At 33.0% G+C, this 23,260-nt stretch overlaps 1 protein-coding gene across 2 annotated transcripts; it reads right to left on the bottom strand.

Annotated features, from left to right (window-relative positions):
• Positions 1–2,662: 2,662 nt before the first annotated feature.
• On the bottom strand, positions 2,663–9,706 carry LOC111710591 (uncharacterized). 2 transcript variants are annotated; one of them, XM_023484703.1, is made up of 9 exons: positions 9,523–9,706; positions 7,973–8,095; positions 7,667–7,796; positions 5,356–5,438; positions 5,094–5,224; positions 3,821–3,870; positions 3,069–3,127; positions 2,942–3,001; positions 2,663–2,815 (listed from the first exon to the last, which is right to left on the bottom strand). In XM_023484703.1, exons 1-8 carry the CDS (start codon positions 9,573–9,575, stop codon positions 2,944–2,946), a joined length of 687 nt encoding a protein of 228 aa, XP_023340471.1. In that variant the 5' UTR covers positions 9,576–9,706; the 3' UTR covers positions 2,663–2,815; positions 2,942–2,943. The 2 variants fall into 2 exon arrangements, with proteins under 2 accessions (XP_023340471.1, XP_023340470.1); XM_023484702.1 differs by having other exon boundaries at positions 2,665–3,001.
• Between the last annotated feature and the right edge of the window lie 13,554 nt (positions 9,707–23,260).

Here is a 23,260-nt window from a genome sequence, read left to right as displayed (position 1 = left end):
AAGTGTAGATTTTAGATACCAGTTCAATGCACGTATTTGTGGTTCCCAGATACCACATTTACATCTTTGATATGTCAAACTTAAATCATTTGATCTAACAGAATTCATAGTTTTAAATGTCTAAGGTCTACGAGATTGGGTTGCAAAGATAGAGGGATTAAAAAATCCGAGATTGCGGCAAAGACTCAATTCCTTTGAAGGGAGTCAAATCTTAATATCCCAAATGTTTAAATAACGTCTAAAAACGATTCCAAATCTTTTCGAGTTCTCTGATAGAAAGATTGTATCCTGACAAAGTACAGTATATTCTCCTTCTATCCAAGTTTACCCAAAACTGTATTATCTTATATTCTTATTGACAGGAAAACTGTAAAATACACTTTTTCTGAACTATTCAACCCCTCACAGGGGGGATTTTTTTTGAACTATTCGACCCCAAACAGGGGGGATTTTTTATGAACTATTCGACCCCAGACAGGGGGGATTTTTTCTTAACTATTCGACCCCTGACAGGGGGGATTTTTTCTGAACTATTCGACCCCTGACAGGGAGGATTTTTTCTGATCGTGTAAACCTTTGTTATTTCAAATTTACGTTCTTTGTTCTAATCTAAGGTCTACAACAAAGGGTTACAGATATAGGGATTAGAAAATCAGAGTTTGTGGCAACAACTCAGTTCCTTTCAATTAAAATGATCATTCCTTTTTCAAAATCTAGTTATTGGAATGAAACAATTTTAATCGATTTTTGCTGGTTCTTTAAAAGCCAAATAAAATGCAATGTAACGAAAATAAAATGTATTTCAGAAATAAAGATGCACCTTTTGCAAAAGAGACAATATTTATTTGCATTTCAACTGCATCTTGAACTGCATCGATAACATGATTTCTGATAGAAAACACGTTTCTAGTAAAATTAGGTTATGGGAAAATTTCAAACCTGGCATCCATAAAACTATCCATATATACATACTGTACAACGCTTATACATATTCTTGTATATTTTATCGATATATGTACTACTATACAATACACACTATCCATCTATATTCTATACATGTATTCATCCACCTATACATACTGTACTATACTTATATATTTATATATTCTTGTATATTTCATAGATAATACGTACTAATATACGATACACACTATCCATCTATATTCTATTCATGTATTCATCCATCTTTATAAATATATATACTTATATATACTACTAGCCTTGGAACCCAGCGTTGCCTAAAAAATAAGTCGACCCAATCAGCTTGGAACTTTCAAACTAAGTTAAGAAGTCTAGGGGGAGGGATATGGAAGTATAGAAGTATACGGAAGTATGGAAGTATATGGAAGTATACAGAAGTATACAGAAGTATATGGAAGTATATGGAAGTATATGGAAGTATATGGAAGTATATGGAAGTATATGGAAACATTTACGAAAGAAAGAGAAAATTAAAGAAAGAGTGTGAAATACATTTATTAAGAAAGTCTGAGTAGAATGCTAGTGTACAGTGTACATACACACATAAACCTGAAACTAGTCCAACTAACAGTTGTAAACATAATAGACTTTTCAAACTAAACATATTACAGGGTTTCAATACTACACGGGGATAAGGGGATAGGGGCTTCAATACTACACGGGGATAAGGGGGGATAGGGGTTTCAATACTACACGGGGATAAGAGGATAGGGGTTTCAATACTACACGGGGATAAGGGGATAGGGGTTTCAATACTACACAAGGATAAGGGGATATGGGTTTCAATACTACACGGGGATAAGGGGATAGGGGTTTCAATACTACACGGGGATAAGGGGATAGGGGTTTCAATACTACACGGGGATAAGAGGATAGGGGTTTTAATACTTCTCTGAGATTGGGGGATAGGGGTTTCAACTTTCTATACTACTAAGAGACGGGGGATAGGGGTTTTAATCCTACTGAGATGTGGGGAGAGGGGTTTAAATACTACTTCCCTCTTCTCTTCCCTCGATTTCACCACTAAACGAGAATAAGGGGGTAGGGGAATTATACTTCACGAGAATAAGGAGGTAGGGGTTTCAATACTCACGGGAATAAGGAGACAGGGAATTATATACAACACAAGAATAAGGGATTAGAAGTCTTAATACCTCAAGGGCATAAGGAGAAGGTATTATGAGAGAAGTTTTTTTTTCGGAATCCCCAGTGCAAACTTGCAACCTCATAACTCCTTATACTTCTCAACTTGATGTTGTTTTTAAACATCGAAATATGCTAAGATGAATATTTTTCAGTTTAATGTGAACCAAAGATGAAATAGTTGAAAATATTAATCTTCACGCTGACAGTTAAATAAACTCTATAGTTTAAAGATAGATTTCTCTTCTGTCAATTCCTTTCATCAATTCAAACTTAAACATTGAAGAAAATAATATCATATGTTTATGTCAAAGTTTCTACAGGGTGTTTATATATTTATCAGCCTTCAGTCTTAAACCTAACAAATCCATAACCCTACCAAAGTTATGCCATTTTTTCAATTCAAAAATCTTCTTCATTATTTTAAGTACTCTTAAATTATTTAAAACTGTGCTAAAGTATCCCAAATATTGTCGTATGGAATTTCCGAGACGTATGATGTACAGAATTAATTTTAATTTTTTTGTTATATATAACAAACAGATTGTATATGTATATTTTTATTAATAATGATATTTAAGAAAGACTCATTTACAAAACAGGTGAGGAAAAAAAACAATTAAAATACAATTTATTTATAGTGCATCAACGTATTTACCAAATCAACAATAGTTTTGAACTGTGCGTCCTCCTTGGTAACAGAAAAAATGATAAATGTTGCAAGGTTTTATGAGGGAAAAGTAGGGTTCCTTATTTCTGGTAATAAAAATAAAAATTAAAAAAAAAATCAACATTTTCCATACAACAATAACAATTCCTTTAGTAAACTTCTGTTTTGTATGGTTGGAACTGATAATATTTCGCCACACTGTCGATCCTAAAAAAAAATAAATCCTAAAATGTCTTCTTTAATATTAAATTCAGGGTAATATTATTAATACTACCTAAGATGAAGCCAATAAATGCCAAGGCCTGATGTAGAAATCCAAACTGGAGAACCTTTCTGAGAAAAAAAAAAACAAGTTAGCTACAGTTGTAGGCGATTATATCAATGCAATGAAGACGCATTTTTTATTTAAGTTTACAAGCTGCTTTCTAATCAAAAGTTTACAAGTAATCGACAGATTCTCTTTGTTTCCATGTTTATGTGTATCTATGCTGTTTAAAAGCTTGAAATGAATCAAAATTGAAATAGAAAGTCGTCTTTATTGTATTAATATATGGAACGACTGTAAAAGAATTTGATGAGACTGAACCAAGTAAAGTTTGAAAAAGTCTTGCTACGGTATTACCCACCTCGAAGGAGAATCTAATGACAACCCGAAACTCTTTACAAATGGTGTAAACGACAATTAGGAAAAGAAAGAACAAACTAATAACTGAACTGTACAGGGAAGGGAACCACAATTATAAAAATAAGACTGAAAAAACAAATGGCGAATCTGCACCGGCACTATAAAACCTTTAACCTATTTTATGATTTTTCTAAAAAACAATTTGTTTTATTTTATTTCCCTGGTCTACCATTTTTATAATTTACCATATAAATATTTATTGAAAATTTAGATAAACTTTCTATTTTTCTTTTTTCTTTAAAAGTAGCGAGAAAACCCAAAATGTCTATAATAACCAATAAAAATGGTAATTTGACAGAAGAAAAAAGAAAAAAGATTTCCAAAGAACAATAAAGTTTTACCTTGCTGGTGATAGTTTCTAACACAACTCTCCCTGCTACGCGCCAGAAATCTAAAAAATTTAAATTGAATTTTTTTAAAATTCAAATTTTAATGTCCTAAAAGGTTTTAAACCCGGAGTAGACTCAATTGTACTGGAAAATTCCATAATAAGCTTTCGAGTGATATAAATTTTTAAAAGAAGAAAACGACTAAAGTTTATATAACTGAAGTTTATAAAACATTGAAGTGCCCGGCGTTGCCCTGGTTGGTTTTAAATCATGATTTAAGCTAAAGTGCTATTTTATTAATTAATTAACAACAACAATTCAATTAACGAAATTGGTTAAAGTAATGTAAAACAAGTAAAAGTCCAGTCTCCTCTGGAAACTAGATGAAAAAAATTAGAAGATTTGATCAATTGAAGCTAAAATAATATCTTATTTAAGGAGTTAAAACTATTCTTAACATATAGGTTAAAGGGAGCGTTCGCGAAAAATGAAAGGGATTATAGGCTTACGGCGATAAATTATCGATGGTGATCGCTAATAATCTTATCTATCTGCTGCGTCTTTAAGGAGAAATTTGAAAAAAATTTGAAATATCAACCATATATGAATGCGTCGAAATATTATCGATGATTATACAGTGAAACCCTTAATAACGAATACATCGGAAGAATTTATCAAATGTCGTCTTGACAATTTTTCAATGAGTTTTATTTTATATTTCGTAAATTTCAGTATTTGCGAAAATAAATAAATAGCCATGAATATGCGGGAACAGTTTTAAAGAGTTCCATATAATCATTTAATTAAAAAAGTAAATATCTGCAACATTCCATTATCAGAAAGTGAAGAATACGACATTTGATGAATTCTTTCGATGTATTGGTTATAAAGGGTTTCACTGTAGGTTTTAGTATCTGAATGATTTTTTGGAATTAAATTGATTATTTTAAGATCTGATTCGAATGTTGCAACTTTCTGAATTTCTATGGACGCTACGTTCTTTGGTATAAGTCGTTTTTAGCATATTTCTCCTTATAGACGAAGCAAATAGAAGTAAGATTAGTAGCGATCACCATCGATAATTTTTCGATAATCCTATACCCTCTTTCATTTTTCGTGAACACTCCCTTTAAAGTATTAGATCTGAGGTTGAGTAACTGATCTCCATCTCATTCAAAAGTTTTTACTCACAAAAATCGGAGAATTTTGTTATAATTGTCATAAAGAGGCGCACCAAGCGCCATATGTTCCTTGGTCAAAATAGTTCAAGCTATAGCTTCATTACCTTTAACCTGAGCGTCTGGAGCGTTGTTTACAAACAATGCTAGATGAGCATAAACCGGTTTTTGTACAGCTGGCACAGGACAAACTAGTGTTGCATCTTTACCCAAATTTGGGAAACTCACAGCTGAATCACTTTAAACAAATATTTTTAAATGTGTGAAATACTTAGATATTTAAAATAGCATAGTTAAAAAGAAGTTTGATTTTTTTTCTTTCCTAGCTGTTTTACATTTTCAAATGTTTTTATCCATCTGGTTATATACCTATCTGTAAAATGCTCTGAAAATGCTGTTTTGTCTTCTGGTACACCAGACAGTTGGGGGACTGATACCAGAACATATTCAAACTAAAATTATGCAAGTGTATCTGGTATACATAGAATTGAGTAGATAATGCCAGAATATATTCAAACTAAAATTATGCATGTTTATCTGGTATATAGAGAATTGAGTAGTTAATACCAGAACATGTTCAAACTAAAATTATGCAAGTGTATCTGGTATATAGATAATTGATCAGATAATTTAGAAGTTGATACCTGAATATATTCAAACTAAAATTTTGCATGTTTATCTGGTATATCAGATAATTGAGAAGCTAATAACAGTACATATTCAAACTAAAATAATACATGTTTATCTAGTATATCAGATAATTCAGAAGTTGATACCAGAATATATTCAAACTAAAATTTTGCATGTTTATCTGGTATATCAGATAATTCAGAAGTTGATATCAGAATATATTCAAACTAAAATTATGCAAGTGTATCTGGTATATCAGAAAATTTAGAAGTTAATACCAGAATATATTCAAACTAAAATTTTTCATGTTTATCTGGTATATCAGATAATTGAGAAGCTAATACCAGTACATATTTAAACTAAAATAATACATGTTTATCTGGTATATCAGATAATTCAGAAGTTGATACTAGAATATATTCAAACTAAAATTTTGCATGTTTATCTGGTATATCAGATAATTGAGAAGCTAATACCAGAATATGTTCATACTAAAATTATACATGTTTATCTGGTATATCAGATAATTTAGAATTTGATACCAGAATATATTGATATTAAAGCTATGCATGTCCCAAAGGAAATTCTAGCTATGATTAAATATGTATGTAGTTGTATCCCATTTTTAAAGCAACATTATTAACTGATTTTATTATTTTAGATGATTACATTTCACAATTTGAAGCATTATATTTTATGTTCTCATAAATGATAAACTATAACTGAGAAAGCATGTTCAGCATTTATACAAACTTCGCAATCAAATTCTTGAAAATCCGCAAATCATTGAAAAGCTGGCTCTAACATGGACAAGACTGCGCCGACTACATCTGTTGAAGGGATTAGGGAAAATAGTCGTGACAGCTATATTAAAGCATGGGATAGCTTCAAGAAGTATATTAACATCGATACTGAATACTGCATAGTTCGAAGGAAAGATGCCTACTGAGGAATAATTGCTCACTTACTTTCGCAATCTTCGGAATGAACGCAAGCTTGCATCTTTTACATTGTGGACTATCTACTCTAAGATAAACTCAGTTATTAAAGGAAAATATGGGGAATACCTTCAAAAGTTTCCGCGGCTAACAACATTACTAAAATCGTATGACACTGACATCAAGAAGAAAGCTGCAGTTTAAGAGGATGGGGACCTTGAAGCCTTTGTTACAAACCCTGTCCTTTCAACTTCATAATGGTTGGTTCAAAAGGTATTAAAGGTATTAACCTGGAAACTCACAGTGTATCTGTTGAGGAGCAACAAGCAAGAATTATTCAAAATAATGAAAAAGTTATTTGAAACTCAGTAGGTAGAATCCTTAGACAAACACAAATATATTTTCATGGTTCCCTTGGATAAAAGGTTAAATATCAGGTAATGACGAGATAATAATGTTGCTTAAAATAGGATAAATTTTTTTCCAACTCACCAAAAATCATTCGTTTTCTAAAAATTATATTTCAGTCTTATTTATATATAAATTTGGCTTGTCTGTCTGTTTGTCTGTCTGTTTGTATCCAATAAATGTCAAAACGGCTGAACCGATCGGGCCCACATTTTTTGTGGGACATCTAGGGACTCCAGGGAAGGTTTATGAATGATTGAAATTTTAAAAATTTGTGTTTAAAAGTTTTTTATTTTTGTAAAATTTTGAAAATGCGCGAAAAAATTTTATGAAATCCGCAAACTTTTTTTGTTTTTGTTTTATACTGTACAAAGAGAATATGCTCACAGATAAAGCCACAATTAAAAGTTTAAATAGAAGATGGGCGCGAAGCGCCTTAAAAGCCTAGAAAGAAGGGCGCGAAGCGCCCTGAATTTCTAGTATACATAAACATTGCGTTATAGTAAAATAGGAAGAAAAATATAATATTTTCAGAAGGAGATGAACCATTTTGCGTAAAAAAAAGATGTGAACCCCTCAACTGAATTTTCATCTTGATTAACAAAGAATATGAATTTAAAAGAGTTTTTATTACCTTTTTTTCTGTTTTGTGACCCTTTCAAATTTTAAATACAAACATTCCAAGAATTGCATACTTTATTTACCTTATTTTCTAGTAGGTTAGATGTAACACTTGGAGTCTCAAAGAAAAAAGACTTGAACTGACTTGACTTCAAAGTATCCAGGAAGATATCCAGCAATTTATCATTATATTGTATTCCCTCCCAAAACTCCCTAGAATAATAAACTTGAAAAAATTAAATCAAAATATTTAAGAGCTCAAATTAAAGTAAGATTTAAGAAAGAGTAGCTGTACATATTTATATTAATCTTAAAATCAGAAACTTTGCAAGTTGTAAAAAAAAATTTATTTAATAGATAAAATAATTTAAAACTTGTAACCATATTACCTAACTGTGATTTCAAATTTGTATTGAAATGTATTTTGTCCGATCATTGTCTGTTTGACCAGATATTTTGAAGTAATGCTGGCCATGCCTAAATCCGCCAACAAGCAATGCCAACAAGAGTAACTGGGCAAACATGAATTCAAAATCAATCAAAACAATAAATTTATCAATTTACACCAGCGGCATTTACACAACAGGGAGGGGGCCTGGATCAATGAAATATCTGGTCTCTTAGGGGTTTCTGGACAGAAAACGGGTACTACCCCCCCCCTCTGGAGAGAACAAAGCCCCCTTGTACAATTTCCTGTTTACGACACTGATATAAACTGCATCTGTTACATAGAAGCGAGAATTCGTTGATCACCATGTTAATACTAGTTAGAAATAATCAGAGAGAAAATTCTACTAATCTATATATAAATTTGGCTTGTCTGTCTGTTTGTCTGTCTGTTTGTTTGTATCCAATAAACGTCAAAACGGCTGAACCGATCGGGCCCAAATTTTTTGTGGGACATCACGTGACCACAGGGAAGGTTTATGAATGATCTAATTTTCAAATATTTGTCTCCATCAAAATTCGATCTTCATTAAATTTTTGAAAATTTTGAAAATCCACGAAATTTTTTGTGAAAATCCGCGAATTATTTTTGTTTTGTTTTACGATGTACACAAAGAGAACATGTTCACAATTAATTTATAAGATGGGCGCGAAGCGCCCTCTAAGGCTAGTGTGATACAATACAATACAATACAATCTATATATAAATTTGGCTTGTCTGTCTGTTTGTTTGTATCCAATAAACGTCAAAACGGCTGAACCGATCGGGCCCAAATTTTTTGTGGGACATCACGTGACCACAGGGAAGGTTTATGAATGATCTAATTTTCAAATATTTGTCTCCATCAAAATTCGATCTTCATTAAATTTTTGAAAATTTTGAAAATCCACGAAATTTTTTGTGAAAATCCGCGAATTATTTTTGTTTTGTTTTACGATGTACACAAAGAGAACATTTTCACAATTAATTTATAAGATGGGCGCGAAGCGCCCTCTAAGGCTAGTGTGTTAAAAAACGTCAAAAGAAAAAAGAAAAGAACTTAAATGCAGCCAAAAACCAGTTTATTGGGATATTTTCAAGAAAGACATTTGAAGGCAAAGAAGAATTTTTAAAAATAGAGTAAATTATTTCATTCCAACATTACCTTTGTTGATCTGTTATGCATTGTTATAATCATAATCTTTATCAATGAAATATTTAAGATATGTCCTTTTTACATAATGTTTTTGGCTATGCAATGTTCTTACTATGTATTTCCTATCTATTAAATTTCCTATCTCTGATTGTGTTCTCTTTGAAATTGTTCATCTATGAAACGTCTTTCTAAAAATATCCTTCTATGAAATGATCTAACACCGAAAATAGGTTCTTAAGAGTAAGACTAAAGACCTGATGAGCCTGTCACCTGAGCCCATTTCAAACCTTAGTAGGTAATGAGCTGAGGCCGAATTAAAACAATAAAAAATACATTTATTTAATCAGAATTCAATCCTAATGAAACACAGACAAAGGAAGGGAATAAGACGATCTTGTTTTAGCGGCATTACTAGGGAACAGTCTTCATTAGGACTAGAGGACTGGAAGACTGATCATAGTTCAGTTGTTCTGGTTCAAGTGTTTTTTGATTGTCTCTTAACGATTCAATCATCACTGTTTATTTACAAATTAGTGTACACTACATAAGGATGATGCAACTTATATTTTTAAACGTATAGTTATAGTGCAATACAATTAAAGAAATAATAAAAATCAAATTTTGTGAAATATATGTGTGTTATTTTATTTGTCGTGATTCTAATAATCGAAATCGATTTCAAAGAAATGCTTTAGATCAGAGTTGCATGCTCCTAATATCGACAAAAGCTTTAAAAGTCGTCTTACCAAAAATTAATTTCTATGTAGATTAGAAGAATGAATACATCTACATACAGAGCGTCCCATATCATATTACATTATCTCCAATCTTTAACACCTAAATACGCACATTATACTAAAAAAATCTAACATTTTCTGCAAAAAAAAAATTCTATTAGCCTTATTAAATTTTTCAAAATGATTCATTCTTCTTAAATTTTCTGATTTGTCCCCCAAATCGTAATTTAGACCCATTGATGCGGTCTAATTTGATGTGGGACACCCTGTACGACCGTATCGCACCACTCATTTTCAGTGGCGTACGAGGGGGGGCCGCGCCCCCCTCTACGCGTGCCCCCCCCCTGAGAGGCTGAGGGGGGGCACCCATGGGGGAGGCTCTTTTAATATTACATCTGCTTGAATTTCCCTTCCTCAGGCCACCGGCACATTGGCGTACCTATGGGGGGGGCACAATCTTGCCAAGGGGGGGGACCCACAAATTTTTTTGTGGCCCCCATAAACAAAAGCCCTTGTACGCCCCTGATCATTTTGTAAATTTCAAAAAATAAACGTTGGGGCCGCAGGGGCGAACTAGAGGGGGGCCTGGGCCCACGCCCCCCCCCCTAATCTCCTGGATGGGGGCCTGGAGAAATTCATGATATGAAATAAAAGCATAAAGGAATGAAAGATAAAACAAAAATAGTATTGAATAAATGACCTGAACTGAAATATCTCTTAAAATTGTTTTCTCATCTTTAAAATTATTACTAATATCCATGACATCTGCTTCGGTGTCTCCTCATAATTCATAAATCATAAATAAGAGATCATAAATCTTAAATGTTTATCTCTCAAAAAAAGGAAGTTATTTAAAACGAAAAATGTCCAAGGTGGTTTAAATAATTATTTATTCTTTTTCGAATTAGCTTTCTTTCTTATCATTTGCAAACAACTTAACAAAGCACTATTTAAGTGAAATGGGCCTAGTTACATGTCTAATGTTCATTGAACTAGTTGAGTTTAAGTCCTAATTTTGAGTTAAATGTCGTTTTCCTATTTCAGAGTTCTCTGGTTTTATTATTGTAAAAGTTTATTAAACACGTATTTATTATATCATTTATCATTAAATTATTATTTACTTCAGTTTGGCGTGATATCTCTCCGTTGATAATAAAGATGGTTCATTTTACTTAATTTTTATTTTAAGTAATTCTGTTATCTGCAAGGGCGTGTACAGGGGGGAGAGGAGCAGTGTCTAACCCTCCCTAGAACTCAAAGCTATCACACTTTTCAAATCTTAAACTCTAGAGTGAAGAACATAAAAAAAGGTTGCTGGTTTGCTGGTTATAACTGGGAGTTTGATTGGCCGAAGCTCTGTATTTAAGTTTTTGTTGAGTTTTGCTAGTCTATAAAATAGAGATAGCAAAAGACATTGTGAAAATTACACAATGTCTTTTACTATCTCTATTTTAGACTAGCTTGGGAACCCAGCGTTGTCATTATTAGTCCCACCGTTTACCCTGGCTTTATCACATATTATGATTTTGCTTTTTTTCCCTCTTAAGTGTAAAAGTCGACTAACTCAATTTAGAATCTCAAAACATAGCTAAGAACATTCCCTTGGATCTCCCGAGTTCCCCAAACAAAATTTGAGGCAAATCGGTCATGAGTCATGATCGGACCAACAAACAGAGATTACAATTTTATAAATCTAGAAGATACTACAGTAATAACCAGACAACTCTGGAATAGGATGTCGACCCTGAGACTCCAGTTATGACTTTAAATATTCCAATGAACGTGAGACACAGCAATTGTGCAGGGTAAACAGACCCATTTCACTTATAAGTGCTTAGATTACTTACAAGTAAAGCTATTTGCTTTGTAACAACGTCAAATTGACTTCAGTATGTCTGAAAAGTCGTATTCCTATTCTAGTGTTTTCTGGTTATCACTGTAACATAACATATGATAAAATATAGAATTTTGAGCAACATGCTTTTCTTCTGCTAGTTTTGTTTGAAGGAGAGATAAGTAGTACTTGCAGGTAATTAGACTGTGTGTATACCTTATAAGTATCTTATATCATTATGCCTGATATCCAAGAAGCTAAATGTTTTGAATTTACAGTTAAAATTTTCCTCCCCCCCAGGAGCTCCATGGGGGCAGGGGGAAATTCACCCCCCCCCTAGATTTTTTTCTTTATATAAACGCCCATGGTTCTCTCTTCATCTTAATCTTGGACGGAACACCTTGTAAAAATAAATTCTGGAGTTAACCCTTGCAGTATTACATGAAATGTTTTGGTAAACTGATTTCATGAATAATTATGTTTCAACGAACTGAACAATATTAAATAAAAAGATTAACTCCATGACAGACTACAGTATGAACTATTTGTGTGCCAAAAATGGCGGCCTCTTCGTGAATTATGCAGGAGAAATTAAATTTAAAGGGACTTTTAATGTGATTTCAAGTGACCCGCCATTTAATGAGGGGAAAGTCTGATTTACAACAGTGCAAGGCATCTGCATGCCCTACAGAATGGAGTATATATTTTTAAACCCCGAGTCTTCTGGAACTTAATTTTCTCCCACCACAAGAATATTGTAAGCATGGAGAGAGATTTACTTATAAATAAGCTGTAGTCAACAATAGCTTGCTTCATCTATATCATGTAGAGAAACTTATCCATTAAAAGATGCCTACCCAGAAAACATGCTTTGAACGCATGTTTGGACAAATGGAAAACCGGAGCCACCGCTGGACCAGGAATTCTATTTTAATTTCAAGCCAATAGGCATGAAACACGGCTTGACATGAGGTAGGAGGAAATAAGATCGGCCTGAGCTAAACCCGAAATGAAACTTAGTTTTAAGGAAGGATCGGAAGACAGAAGATTAACTCGTTGTACATGGCTAATGAAAGGGGGAGAGTCTGCCAGAGAGCTCCGGGTTTCTATGATTCATTAGTATCATTTTTTTTTTAATTTTTTTACTTGTAAATACATTTTTTCCTATACTCTGTAGATTTACGCACATCAGTTCGCAGGCTTTAGATTTCCTTTATTTCATACCACTTTAGAATGGTAACAATATATATACGTTATCCTCGCTAGCACTAAGGTTTAAAGGGGTACCGTTGTAAGTCGGATATGCCACTCTACATCAGTTCTCAGGCTTTAGATCCTCGCAAGCACTAAGGTTTAAAGGGTACCGTTGTAAGTCGGATATGCCATACTCTACAAATGGCGGGTCACTTTGAAATTAAGTCTGCAATCCCTTTAATTTATGAAATGATTACGTCAGGGTTAAATAATCAAATTTTAGTTTCAANGGGCGGGGCTAAAACACTTTTTAATCACCATTTAGTACATTTCCATGTTTTCCTTTATACAATCGTGAACTTGAAATAAGATCCTTGACCAACAACCAATTTCTTAAAAATACATTTCACATTTTTCTAAAACGAAAACTTTCTATCAATTCTTTTAATTAAACCGTAGGTCTGCAGAAAAGTTTTGGCTTCTGTCCTTAAAGGCTATGCATTTGCAATCGTTTTACCAATCACCACTTTTTGACTCATATTTCATGGATTTCGATTAAGTTTTAAGACACGATTATTATTATAAAAAGCAGAAGACAAATCGTTATATTTTTGGATTTTTAAATCGACATTAAAGTCTCGTCTTCTTTTGGTAACCATACTTACTTTTGTAAATTAAGCATTCTTAGAATGTTGCCAATTTTTAGTAATTTTTTGTTCTTTAAAACCTTTTGCTTATATTGAACTACATGGTTACCCACAAAGGATGAGACTGTAAAGACTTGAAGGTTGAATTAAGTCTACTGCTGGCTCGTGTAAAGTAACAAAAAAGGCTGATTAAATTATTTGGCAAAGAAAGAAACAATATTACAGTTGTTGGGAATCATGATTTTGAGGAAGCAAACAGTATATCTTTCAAAAAGTCGTCTCTGAAGTCCCATTCTTTGTGAATAACCCTGTACTATCTCTGCATACTTAGGTTGTCTATCTGTGGACCGGTAATAAATATTTTGTAGAGTTGTAATTTACAAACAAATATTTGTTTTTGCTAATTTACATAAGTTAGTGCATTCACACGTTCTTTGTACATTTTACACTGCACTGGAAACGTGTAATGTACACTGGAAATGTGTAATGTACACTGGAAATGTGTAATGTACACTGAAAACGTGTAATGTACACTGGAAATGTGTAATGTACACTGGAAACGTGCAATGTACACTGGAAATGTGTAATGTACACTGGTAAAGTTTAATGTACACTGGAAATGTGTAATGTACACTGGAAATGTGTAATGTACACTGGAAATGTGTAATTTACACTGGAAATGTGTAATGTACACTGGAAATGTGAAATGCACACTGGAAATGTGTAATGTACACTGGAAATGTGTAATGTACACTGGAAACGTGTAATGTACACTGGAAATGTGTAATGTACACTAGTAACGTGTAATGTACACTGGTAGCGTGTAATGTGCACTGGAAACGTGTAAAGTACACTGGAAATGTGTAATGTACACTTGAAATGTGTTATGTACACTGGAAATGTGTAATGTACACTGGAAACGTGTAATATACACTGGAAATGTGTGATGTACACTGGAAACGTGTAATGTACACTGGAAATGTGTAATGTACACTGGTAACGTGTAATGTACACTGGAAATGTGTAATGTACACTGGTAACGTGTAATGTACACTGGAAACGTGTAATGTACACTGGAAATGTGTAATGTACACTGGAAATGTGTTATGTACACTGGAAATGTCTAATGAACACTGTAAACGTGTAATGTAAACTGGAAATGTGTAATGTACACTGGAAATCGCAATATGTGCGAGAATTAAGATTATCGATGAATGTTACTGTAAAACAAAGCTAAAATAAAATGATCCACTCCCAAAATTTTGGATTGATTGTTGTCTTCTCTCTTTAATTGATAATAAGCGCCGCTTCAGAAATTGCATTTATACGCAATTTATACATACGCAAACGCAAAGTCAGTAGTAATTTTGATTAAAACAATAGGAAAGTTGACAAGGCGTTTATGGGGAAACTTTAACATACGTTCAAAAGCGTCAAAATGTGTTACTTCACTTTTTACTTTTTTCCCGCGTTCGAGTAAAAGTTCGAGCTTTTTCGATTATATATCTACATCAACATCAACATCTTACCTTAAGTTTCTATTTTGACTAAAATTGAATACCTGAAATTATTTTATCTTTAGTCTTGTTGCACACAAATTTCAGATTGACAAATATATTTATTTAACTGTAGCAAACTAGCATTATTTATACACCTAAGATGATTATGAAAACACTATTGTACAGTGTACAATGTAAATACATATAATGTACATACTATACATAAGTAAAAACATTCTACTCAGTAGATACAGATTCCTTTGAATCCCAGTTAGAAACTACACAATTAAAAAACTGGTTTTAAAGGAGTGTACACTGTACATAGGGCTGGATATCACATGTAAATGAAACAAGATGGAGGATGATGAAATGCTGGAAGATTTCCCAATTTCTTAGAATCCTGAAAAAAAAAATTTTATCAGTTATTACATGCACCTGCAGTTTTGAAAAACATGCAAATTGTATTTTTTATCATAAACAAGAATATTTCATTAAGTTTTATTCAAATGCTTAGGTCTCTAAAAGTATTGGTTTTTAGTAAACTTTCTTTACAGAATAAAAAAAATTAAGAATTTGTTTAAAGTCTAAATATTTAATTGCCAAAATTCATGTTTTAAACAACCCTTTCATTAAGAACTTTTACCTGTTCCTGTCTACCAGTTGTAAGCAGAGCAAGAGTTACCAGCGACACCATGTTCAGAAGCCTCATAAACCTGGTAAACAATATATTAGTACAAGTAAACATGGTAAACAATATATTAATACAAGTAAACCAGGTAAACAATATATGAATACTAGTAAGCCTGGTAAATAATATATAAGTACAAGTAAACCTGGTATACAATATATCAGTATTAGTAAACCTGGTAAACAATATATTAGTACAAGTAAACCTGGTAAACAATATATCAGTATTAGTAAACCTGGTAAACAATATATTAGTACAAGTAAACCTGGTAAACAATATATCAGTATTAGTAAACCTGGTAAACAAAATATTAGTACAAGTAAACCTGGTAAACACTATATTAGTACAAGTAAACCTGGTAAACAATATATTAGTACAAGTAAACCTGAAGATGAGATTTGAAAGTTTCGTCTCTAGTCTAATCATTTAGTCTCAACTCGAACGTTTACAGTTAAACCCGGGTTTGATGAGGTTTGTCGAAGCATGATTTACGAGTTTATGAGGTTTGTCGAAGCATGATTTACGAGTTTTTAAACAAATTATTACAGCAAATGTTAAAACTTCGTCTTTTTTTAGATTAAATGGCAGCTTAACGTTGAGTCAATGTGTATTTTTTTACTTGACTAAGTTTAGTTGCATATTGTGAAAGAAATGTATAAAATTATTAATGGTAAAGACTAATGATATGGTTTAAGGGAACCTGGAGCTGAAAATATCTCACGATTAATCGAAAAAAAATGATAATTAGTTCCAACCTTCTCCATAATGGTGGTGTACTTGTCGTCGAAGGGAATGGCCTTGATGATAGAGTGCATCTTGTACCAGAGCTTGGCGGCCTTTAGGAATCTGTCTGCAGATACAGGACTCTCACATGCAGATCTAGATATTTTTTTAATTTATAACATGTAATTTGATAATTGGAAGAAATTCCCATTTTTTCGAATCTTTTTCGGTCACAACCACCATCCTAAACTCATTAGCTCTGAAACCTAATGGGTCTTAAACTCATTTGCTCTTAAAGTTCTTGGCTCTTGAACTCCTAAAGCATGTAATCTCCTTTGGATCCTGATCCTTTGCTTTTTACCTATATAAATCCTTGTGCCATAACTCCTAAACCTGTAAACTCCTTGTTTAATTCACTAAATATAATAATATTCGATCCCAAACCACCAACTTGATGTATTGCAGTTAAAAAACATTTGGGTTTCATCCTTGGTTAAATAGATTATGGTATTTATTTGAAACCTTTTTTGATTTTAATGTTAAATTAATATTTATACACATTTTCTTGATATTTTTAAGAATGTGTTGTCAATTAATTATTTTTGTTTACATTTTTGTTATTTACTAGATCTATTCCATTAATCTATTTTTGTATCTACCCGAATTGTAGAATTATCTACCTATTATATGAACCGTATTTACTACCTGGCGATACAGTCTAGTTTCTCCTCCTGTCCACTAGTATAGAGAAGGAAGCACATCCCTCCTGTAATATCAACCTGGTCTAGTTCAGGGTCAGCTGAAGATCGACCGGAGGCTACAGCAGATCCTCCAACATACGCAATTATAACAATCGCGATCTAAAGAACAGCATGAATTAGTTTTCAAGCATATTAGGATAAAAATGTAAATTTTGCATCAGCAGGATTTTTTACAGGGAATTTAACTTTAAAAAAAATGAATTGATCAAATAATGTAAGTTTGAAATATGAAAGGTATTCATCATTTGGTTGTTGAGATATAGGTTTCATAAAAATGAGATTTGTGGCAAAAACTCAATTCCTTTGCCCAAAAAAATTCTTATAGTAGAAACTGGAAACCATTATAGTGTTAAGCTTTTATAGATGAATCTTTAAATTTTAGGAGGCATCGGCCCAGCCCCCCCCCCCTAAACGCACCCTCAGACATGATTGAAATACCTTCTTAACACCTCTCGATTATTGACATTATTTGTCTAATTTCAGGCAATTTATTTTGTTTATATTGTAACTTGTGGAACAATAGAAACAATTGTTACCAGCAGACATTCTTAATATGTGATATTTCAGGCTCTATCATTGTCATTAGTTATAAATTTATAATATTTTTCATTTTCAGTCAGGTTTGGTAACCGTATCATTATATGATTGCGTCATGATCATTAATGACAGAATTTCCGCAATAAACATGGCTGAAAGTGGGAACGTTTCAAACCGAATAGAAACTATTCAAATAGTAATATCAAATTGAAATTTGAGAAATTAAGGCTGAAAATTCACAGCATCTGTTCACCTAATCTATCACGGAGAAATTGTAATGGAAAACTGTCAAATTAATTGAACAAGAAAAAACTGGAGGTAAAAAACACTATGTTAATAATTTTAAGCATATTTTAAAAAATTATTTCGGAGAATTTTGGCTCCTGGCTAACAGTTTAGAGTCAATGAAGTAATAAAGTTTTTTTTTTTTAATATTAATACTATATAGTCAAGAAAGTTTTTCAGTTCTATTTTTTTAACTAAATGCATTAAGCGCCATTTTTATTATATTAACTATCCAGATTTTAACTATTTTTAATTTATTAAAAATAGACAGAAGGCGAAATAGGATCTAATTAAAATTATGTTTAGTTCTCAAGGGCATTGATATGTATTTACAACTATTCAATCAATTCTGAAGGGCAGTCATGTGGTCGAGGGGGGGGGGGGTGACACACTTTTTCAAGGTTTTGGTCAGATATTGACAAGCATAAGATATGACCAAGATTTTTGCCCAAAGCCATGCAAGTCGAACATATGGATTCTGAAGAAATAAGTGGTAGATGGAGGGGTGGGGGGTAATTGTATAATTTGAAAATGGAAATCAGAGGAAGCAATGGGATTACTAGGTTTACCTTCAGACCTATAAGGATTACTAGGTTTACCTTGAGACCTATAAGGATTACTAGGTTTACCTTGAGACCTATAAGGATTACTAGGTTTACCTTGAGACATATAAGAATTGATATATTATATATAAAATGATAAACTTAAAAATCTTTTTAAATATCATGCTTCATCAGCAGGTCTCGGAGGAAAAAAGATTTAGTTAGGGTTACATGAGTACTGCATTCAATCAATAAACATGAGTACATTATTGAATTAGTTTACTAGTACATGTGGAGTATTTACACATGAGTCAACCGAGTACAAGAGCATATTAAGTTATACATAAGTAAAAACCACATGTAAATGGGTAAATGCATGGTAATAATTAAAATCATTGAAGTAAGGAAGGACCAGACCAAATGAAAAATCATTACTTGAAGAAGCACATTGTACAGTACTGTTTATGTACCTCTAGAGCTGTAGTAAGTACAGGAGGAGCATCTGTAGCTGCTGCTGTAGCCAGCAAGGCTAAACCTGCCGCACCTGAATACATTACACATTTTAACATACAATTGAGAGTAAACTGCAATTAGAATCTAAAGCATGCCAAAAATGCAAAAAGTATCATGAGACTTGTGACTTTTTAATACAAATTATTTAATCATTCAGTGTGTCTATTATATTTACAAAATTAATGTAAATAATGGCAACTATGTTCACATTAATCAATCCAACTTTTATACAAGTAATTATCACGTTTCTTTACACGCCTGGCTAGCTGTCCGACCTGTTAGAGCTATTTTGGAGATCATTGCTGTATGGATTCTATTCTGTTCTGAGGATTAAAACCTTATCCTCTAGTATTTACAGTGTGCGTAGAATCTATCGTATTTTCAGTGAGCGCGCACACCAATACGCGGCGTATAATTCTCACGTGCCGCAAACTGTGTTGAGAGGTTTACGACGTGCGTAGAGTCTGTTATACTATAGATTTGCGTCAATCAATTATCTTCGGTTGGTTTAATGGTTTGTTTAACGAAATTAAGTTTCTTTATTTCGGATCTATCTTAGCATGGCATAGGATGAAGGCCGAATGTTAAGAACATTAAATGGTTGATCTATGATGATAAATTGAGAGAAGAATCATGAAATTTTATCGAATACAAACATGCAGAATATATAATGCACATAAACTTAAGTAAATTTGTATTAGGACATCATTATCAAATTGAAAGGATGATTATGAAAAGGAAAGGATGATTATGAGAAGGAAAGAATGGTTATGAAAAGGAAAGGATGATTATGAAAAGGAAAGGATGATTATGATAAGTAAAGGATAATTATGAAAAGTAAAGAATGATTATGAAAAGTAAAGGATGATTATGAAAAGGAAAGGATGATTATGAAAAGGAAATGATGATTATGAAAAGGAAAGAATGATTATGAAAAGGAAAGGATGATTAAGAAAAGGAAAGGATAATTATGAAAAGGAAAGGATGATTATGATAAGTAAAGGATAATTATGAAAAGGAAAGGATGATTATGAAAAGGAAAGTATAAATATGGACAGTAATACACCAATTGGTTGAATTATATGAATGTATCTGGTTAATAAATGATAATTAGAAATAATTTAAATGTTTTCTGTGAGATTATACAGCGAAGATTGTGGTTTTGTGATTCAAATTAAACATATTTACGGAAGCAATGCTGTATTTCAAAATACAGAAATACAGGTAATACAAGTGACATAAAAAATATGTACATGAAATGCATGAAGAATGAAAGGTAAGAAAAGGTATTGGAAAGAAAGGAAAGGAAAGTTTGAAGGAAGAGTATGGGAAGGAAAGGAAGTTAGAGTATGGGAAGGAAAGGAAGGTTTGAGGGAAGAATTTGGAAAGGATGTTTGAAGGAAAAGCATGGGAGGTTAAGAAAGATTTAAAGTAAGAGCATGGGAAGTAAAGGAAGATTTAAAGGAACCGTATGGGAATGCAAATAATGTTTGAAGGAAGAGTATGGGAAGGAAAGGAAGGTTTGAAGGAAACATATGCAAAGGAAAGAAAGGTTTAAAGGAAGAGTATTGGAAGGAAAGGAACGTTTGAAAGAAGAGTATGGGAAGGAAAGGAAGGTTTGAAAGAAGAGTATGGGAAGGAAAGGAAGGTTTGAAGGAAACGTTTGCAAAGTAAAGGAAGATTTAAAGGAAGAGTATTGGAAGGAAAGGAACGTTTGAAAGAAGAGTATGGGAAGGAAAGGAAGGTTTGAAGGAAACGTTTGCAAAGTAAAGGAAGATTTAAAGGAAGAGTATTGGAAGGAAAGGAACGTTTGAAAGAAGAGTATGGGAAGGAAAGGAAGGTTTGAAGGAAACGTTTGCAAAGTAAAGGAAGATTTAAAGGAATAGTTTTGGAAATAAAGGAAGGTTTAAAGGAAGCGTATGGGAAGGCAAATAATGTTTGAAAGAAGAGTATGGGTAAGAAAGGAAGGCTTGAATGAATAGTATGAGAAGGAAAGGAAGGTTTAAGAGAAGCGTATGGGAAGGCAAGGAAAGTTTGAAGGAAACGTATGCAAAGGAAATGAAGGTTTAAAGGAAGCGTATGAAAATGAAAGGAAGGTTTGAAAGAAGAGTATGGGAAGGAAAGGAAGATTTGAATGAATAGCATGGGAAGGAAAGGAAGGTTTGAAGGAGGCGTCTGGGATGGCAAATAATGTTTGAAGGAAGGCTTAAAGGAAGAGTATGGGAAGGAAAATAAGGTGTGAAGGAAGAGCAAGGGAAGAAAAGGAAAGTTTGAAGGAAGAGCATGGGAAGGAAAGGAAAGTTTGAAGGAAGCGCATTGGAATAAAAAGAAGTTTTGAAGGAAGAGTATGGGAAGGAACGGAAGGTTTTAGGGAAGAGTATGGGAAGGAAAGGAAGGTTTTAGGGAAGAGTATGGGAAGGAAAGGAAGGTTTAAAAGAAAAGTATGGGAAAGAAAATAAGGTGTGAAGGAAGAGCATGGGAAGAAAAGGAAAGTTTGAAGGAAGCGCATTGGAAGGAAAAGAAGGTTTGAAGGAAGAGTATGGGAAGGAAAGGAAGGTTTGAAGGAGGCCTATGGGAAGGCAAATACTGTTTGAGTATGGGAAAGAAAAGAAGGCTTATAGGAAGAGTATGGGAAAGAAAGGAAGGCTTATAGGAAGAGTATGGGAAAGGAAGGAAGGTTTAAAGGAAAAGTGTGGGAAAGAAAATAAGGTTTGAAGGAAGAGCATGGGAAGGAAAAGAAGGTTTGAAGGAAGAGCATGGGAAGGAAAAGAAGGTTTGAAGGAAGAGCATGGGAAGGAAAAGAGTATGGGAAAGAAAGGAAGGCTTATAGGAAGAGTATGGGAAAGGAAGGAAGGTTTGAAGGAAGAGCATGGGAAGGAAAAGAAGGTTTGAAGGAAGAGCATGGGAAGGAAAAGAAGGTTTGAAGGAAGAGCATGGGAAGGAAAAGAAGGTTTGAAGGAAGAGTATGGGAAGGTAAGGAAGGTTTAAAGGATGAGTATGGGAAGGAAAGGAAGGTTTAAAGGATGAGTATGGGAAGGAAGGGCAGGTTTGAATGAATAGCATGGGAAGGAAAGGAAGGTTTGAAGGTAGAGTATCGGAAGAAAAAACTAAGGTTTAAAGGAAGCGTATGGGAAGGAAATGTTGATTGGGAGGAAGAGTATGGGAAGGAAAGGAAGGTTTAAAGGAAGAGTATGGGAAGGAAAGGAAGATTTTACGGAAGATAATGGGAAGGAAAGGAAGGTTTTACGGAAGATAATGGGAAGGAAAGGAAGGTTTGAAGGAAATGTATGGGAAGGAAAGGAAGGTTTAAGTGAAGATAATGGGATGGAAAAGAAGGTTTGAAGGAAAATAATGGAAAGGAAAGGAAGGTTTGAAGGAAGATTTTAAGAAGTAAAGGAAGGTTTGAAGGACATGAGTATGAGAGAGCAATAAAGGGTTGCTGGAAGAGTGTGATAAAAGGTTTAAGTATTTTAAAGTGAGAAAAGTTTGAAGGAAGAGTATAGAGGGGAAATTGTTGGTTGAAGGATGAACATTGGAAGATAAAATTTTCTAAAAATGATAAATCAAGATTGCAATAAAACTGATATCAAAGAAAATAATAAAAATGCTAATCATAAAAAAGCACAAAACATTAAAAGAAAGAAAGAAAGAAAGAATTTCTAAGATCTAGATAAGATTCTAGGTTGTAAAGTCAAGTCAAGGAAAAGAATTAAGAAACACGAAAAGGCAATAATCTCTATATTTCAGCGGGAAAACACCTTTAGCCTCGTCATGATGGGGGGCGGAGGAAACCTTGCTAAAATTAATAAAACTGAGAACCTCGACGCAGAGATTATCCTTAACCTTCGCAAAATAATTCTCCGTCTTACATTGAGTTAACGTATCAGAAAACCTGAGTATATATCTGAGTATAATTATAGTTCAAGCTAACCTGATGTATCTACTTTGAACTATTAAGATTATATTAACAAAAGATTTTCTGGGATTTTCAAAAAATTGGGAATTTTTGAGAAACCACTAATAATATATTTAAATACAGGGTGTCCCACATCATCTTGGATAGTTTTATAGCTTTAAATGGCGATTTCCGGGACTAATCAAAAGATATAAAAGAAAGAATCATTTAAAAAATTG

This window comes from Eurytemora carolleeae, unplaced genomic scaffold, assembly GCF_000591075.1.
Source record: "Eurytemora carolleeae unplaced genomic scaffold, Eaff_2.0 scaffold677, whole genome shotgun sequence".
Taxonomy (NCBI): domain Eukaryota; kingdom Metazoa; phylum Arthropoda; class Copepoda; order Calanoida; family Temoridae; genus Eurytemora; species Eurytemora carolleeae.
This window is presented reverse-complemented; position numbering and strand designations above follow the sequence as displayed.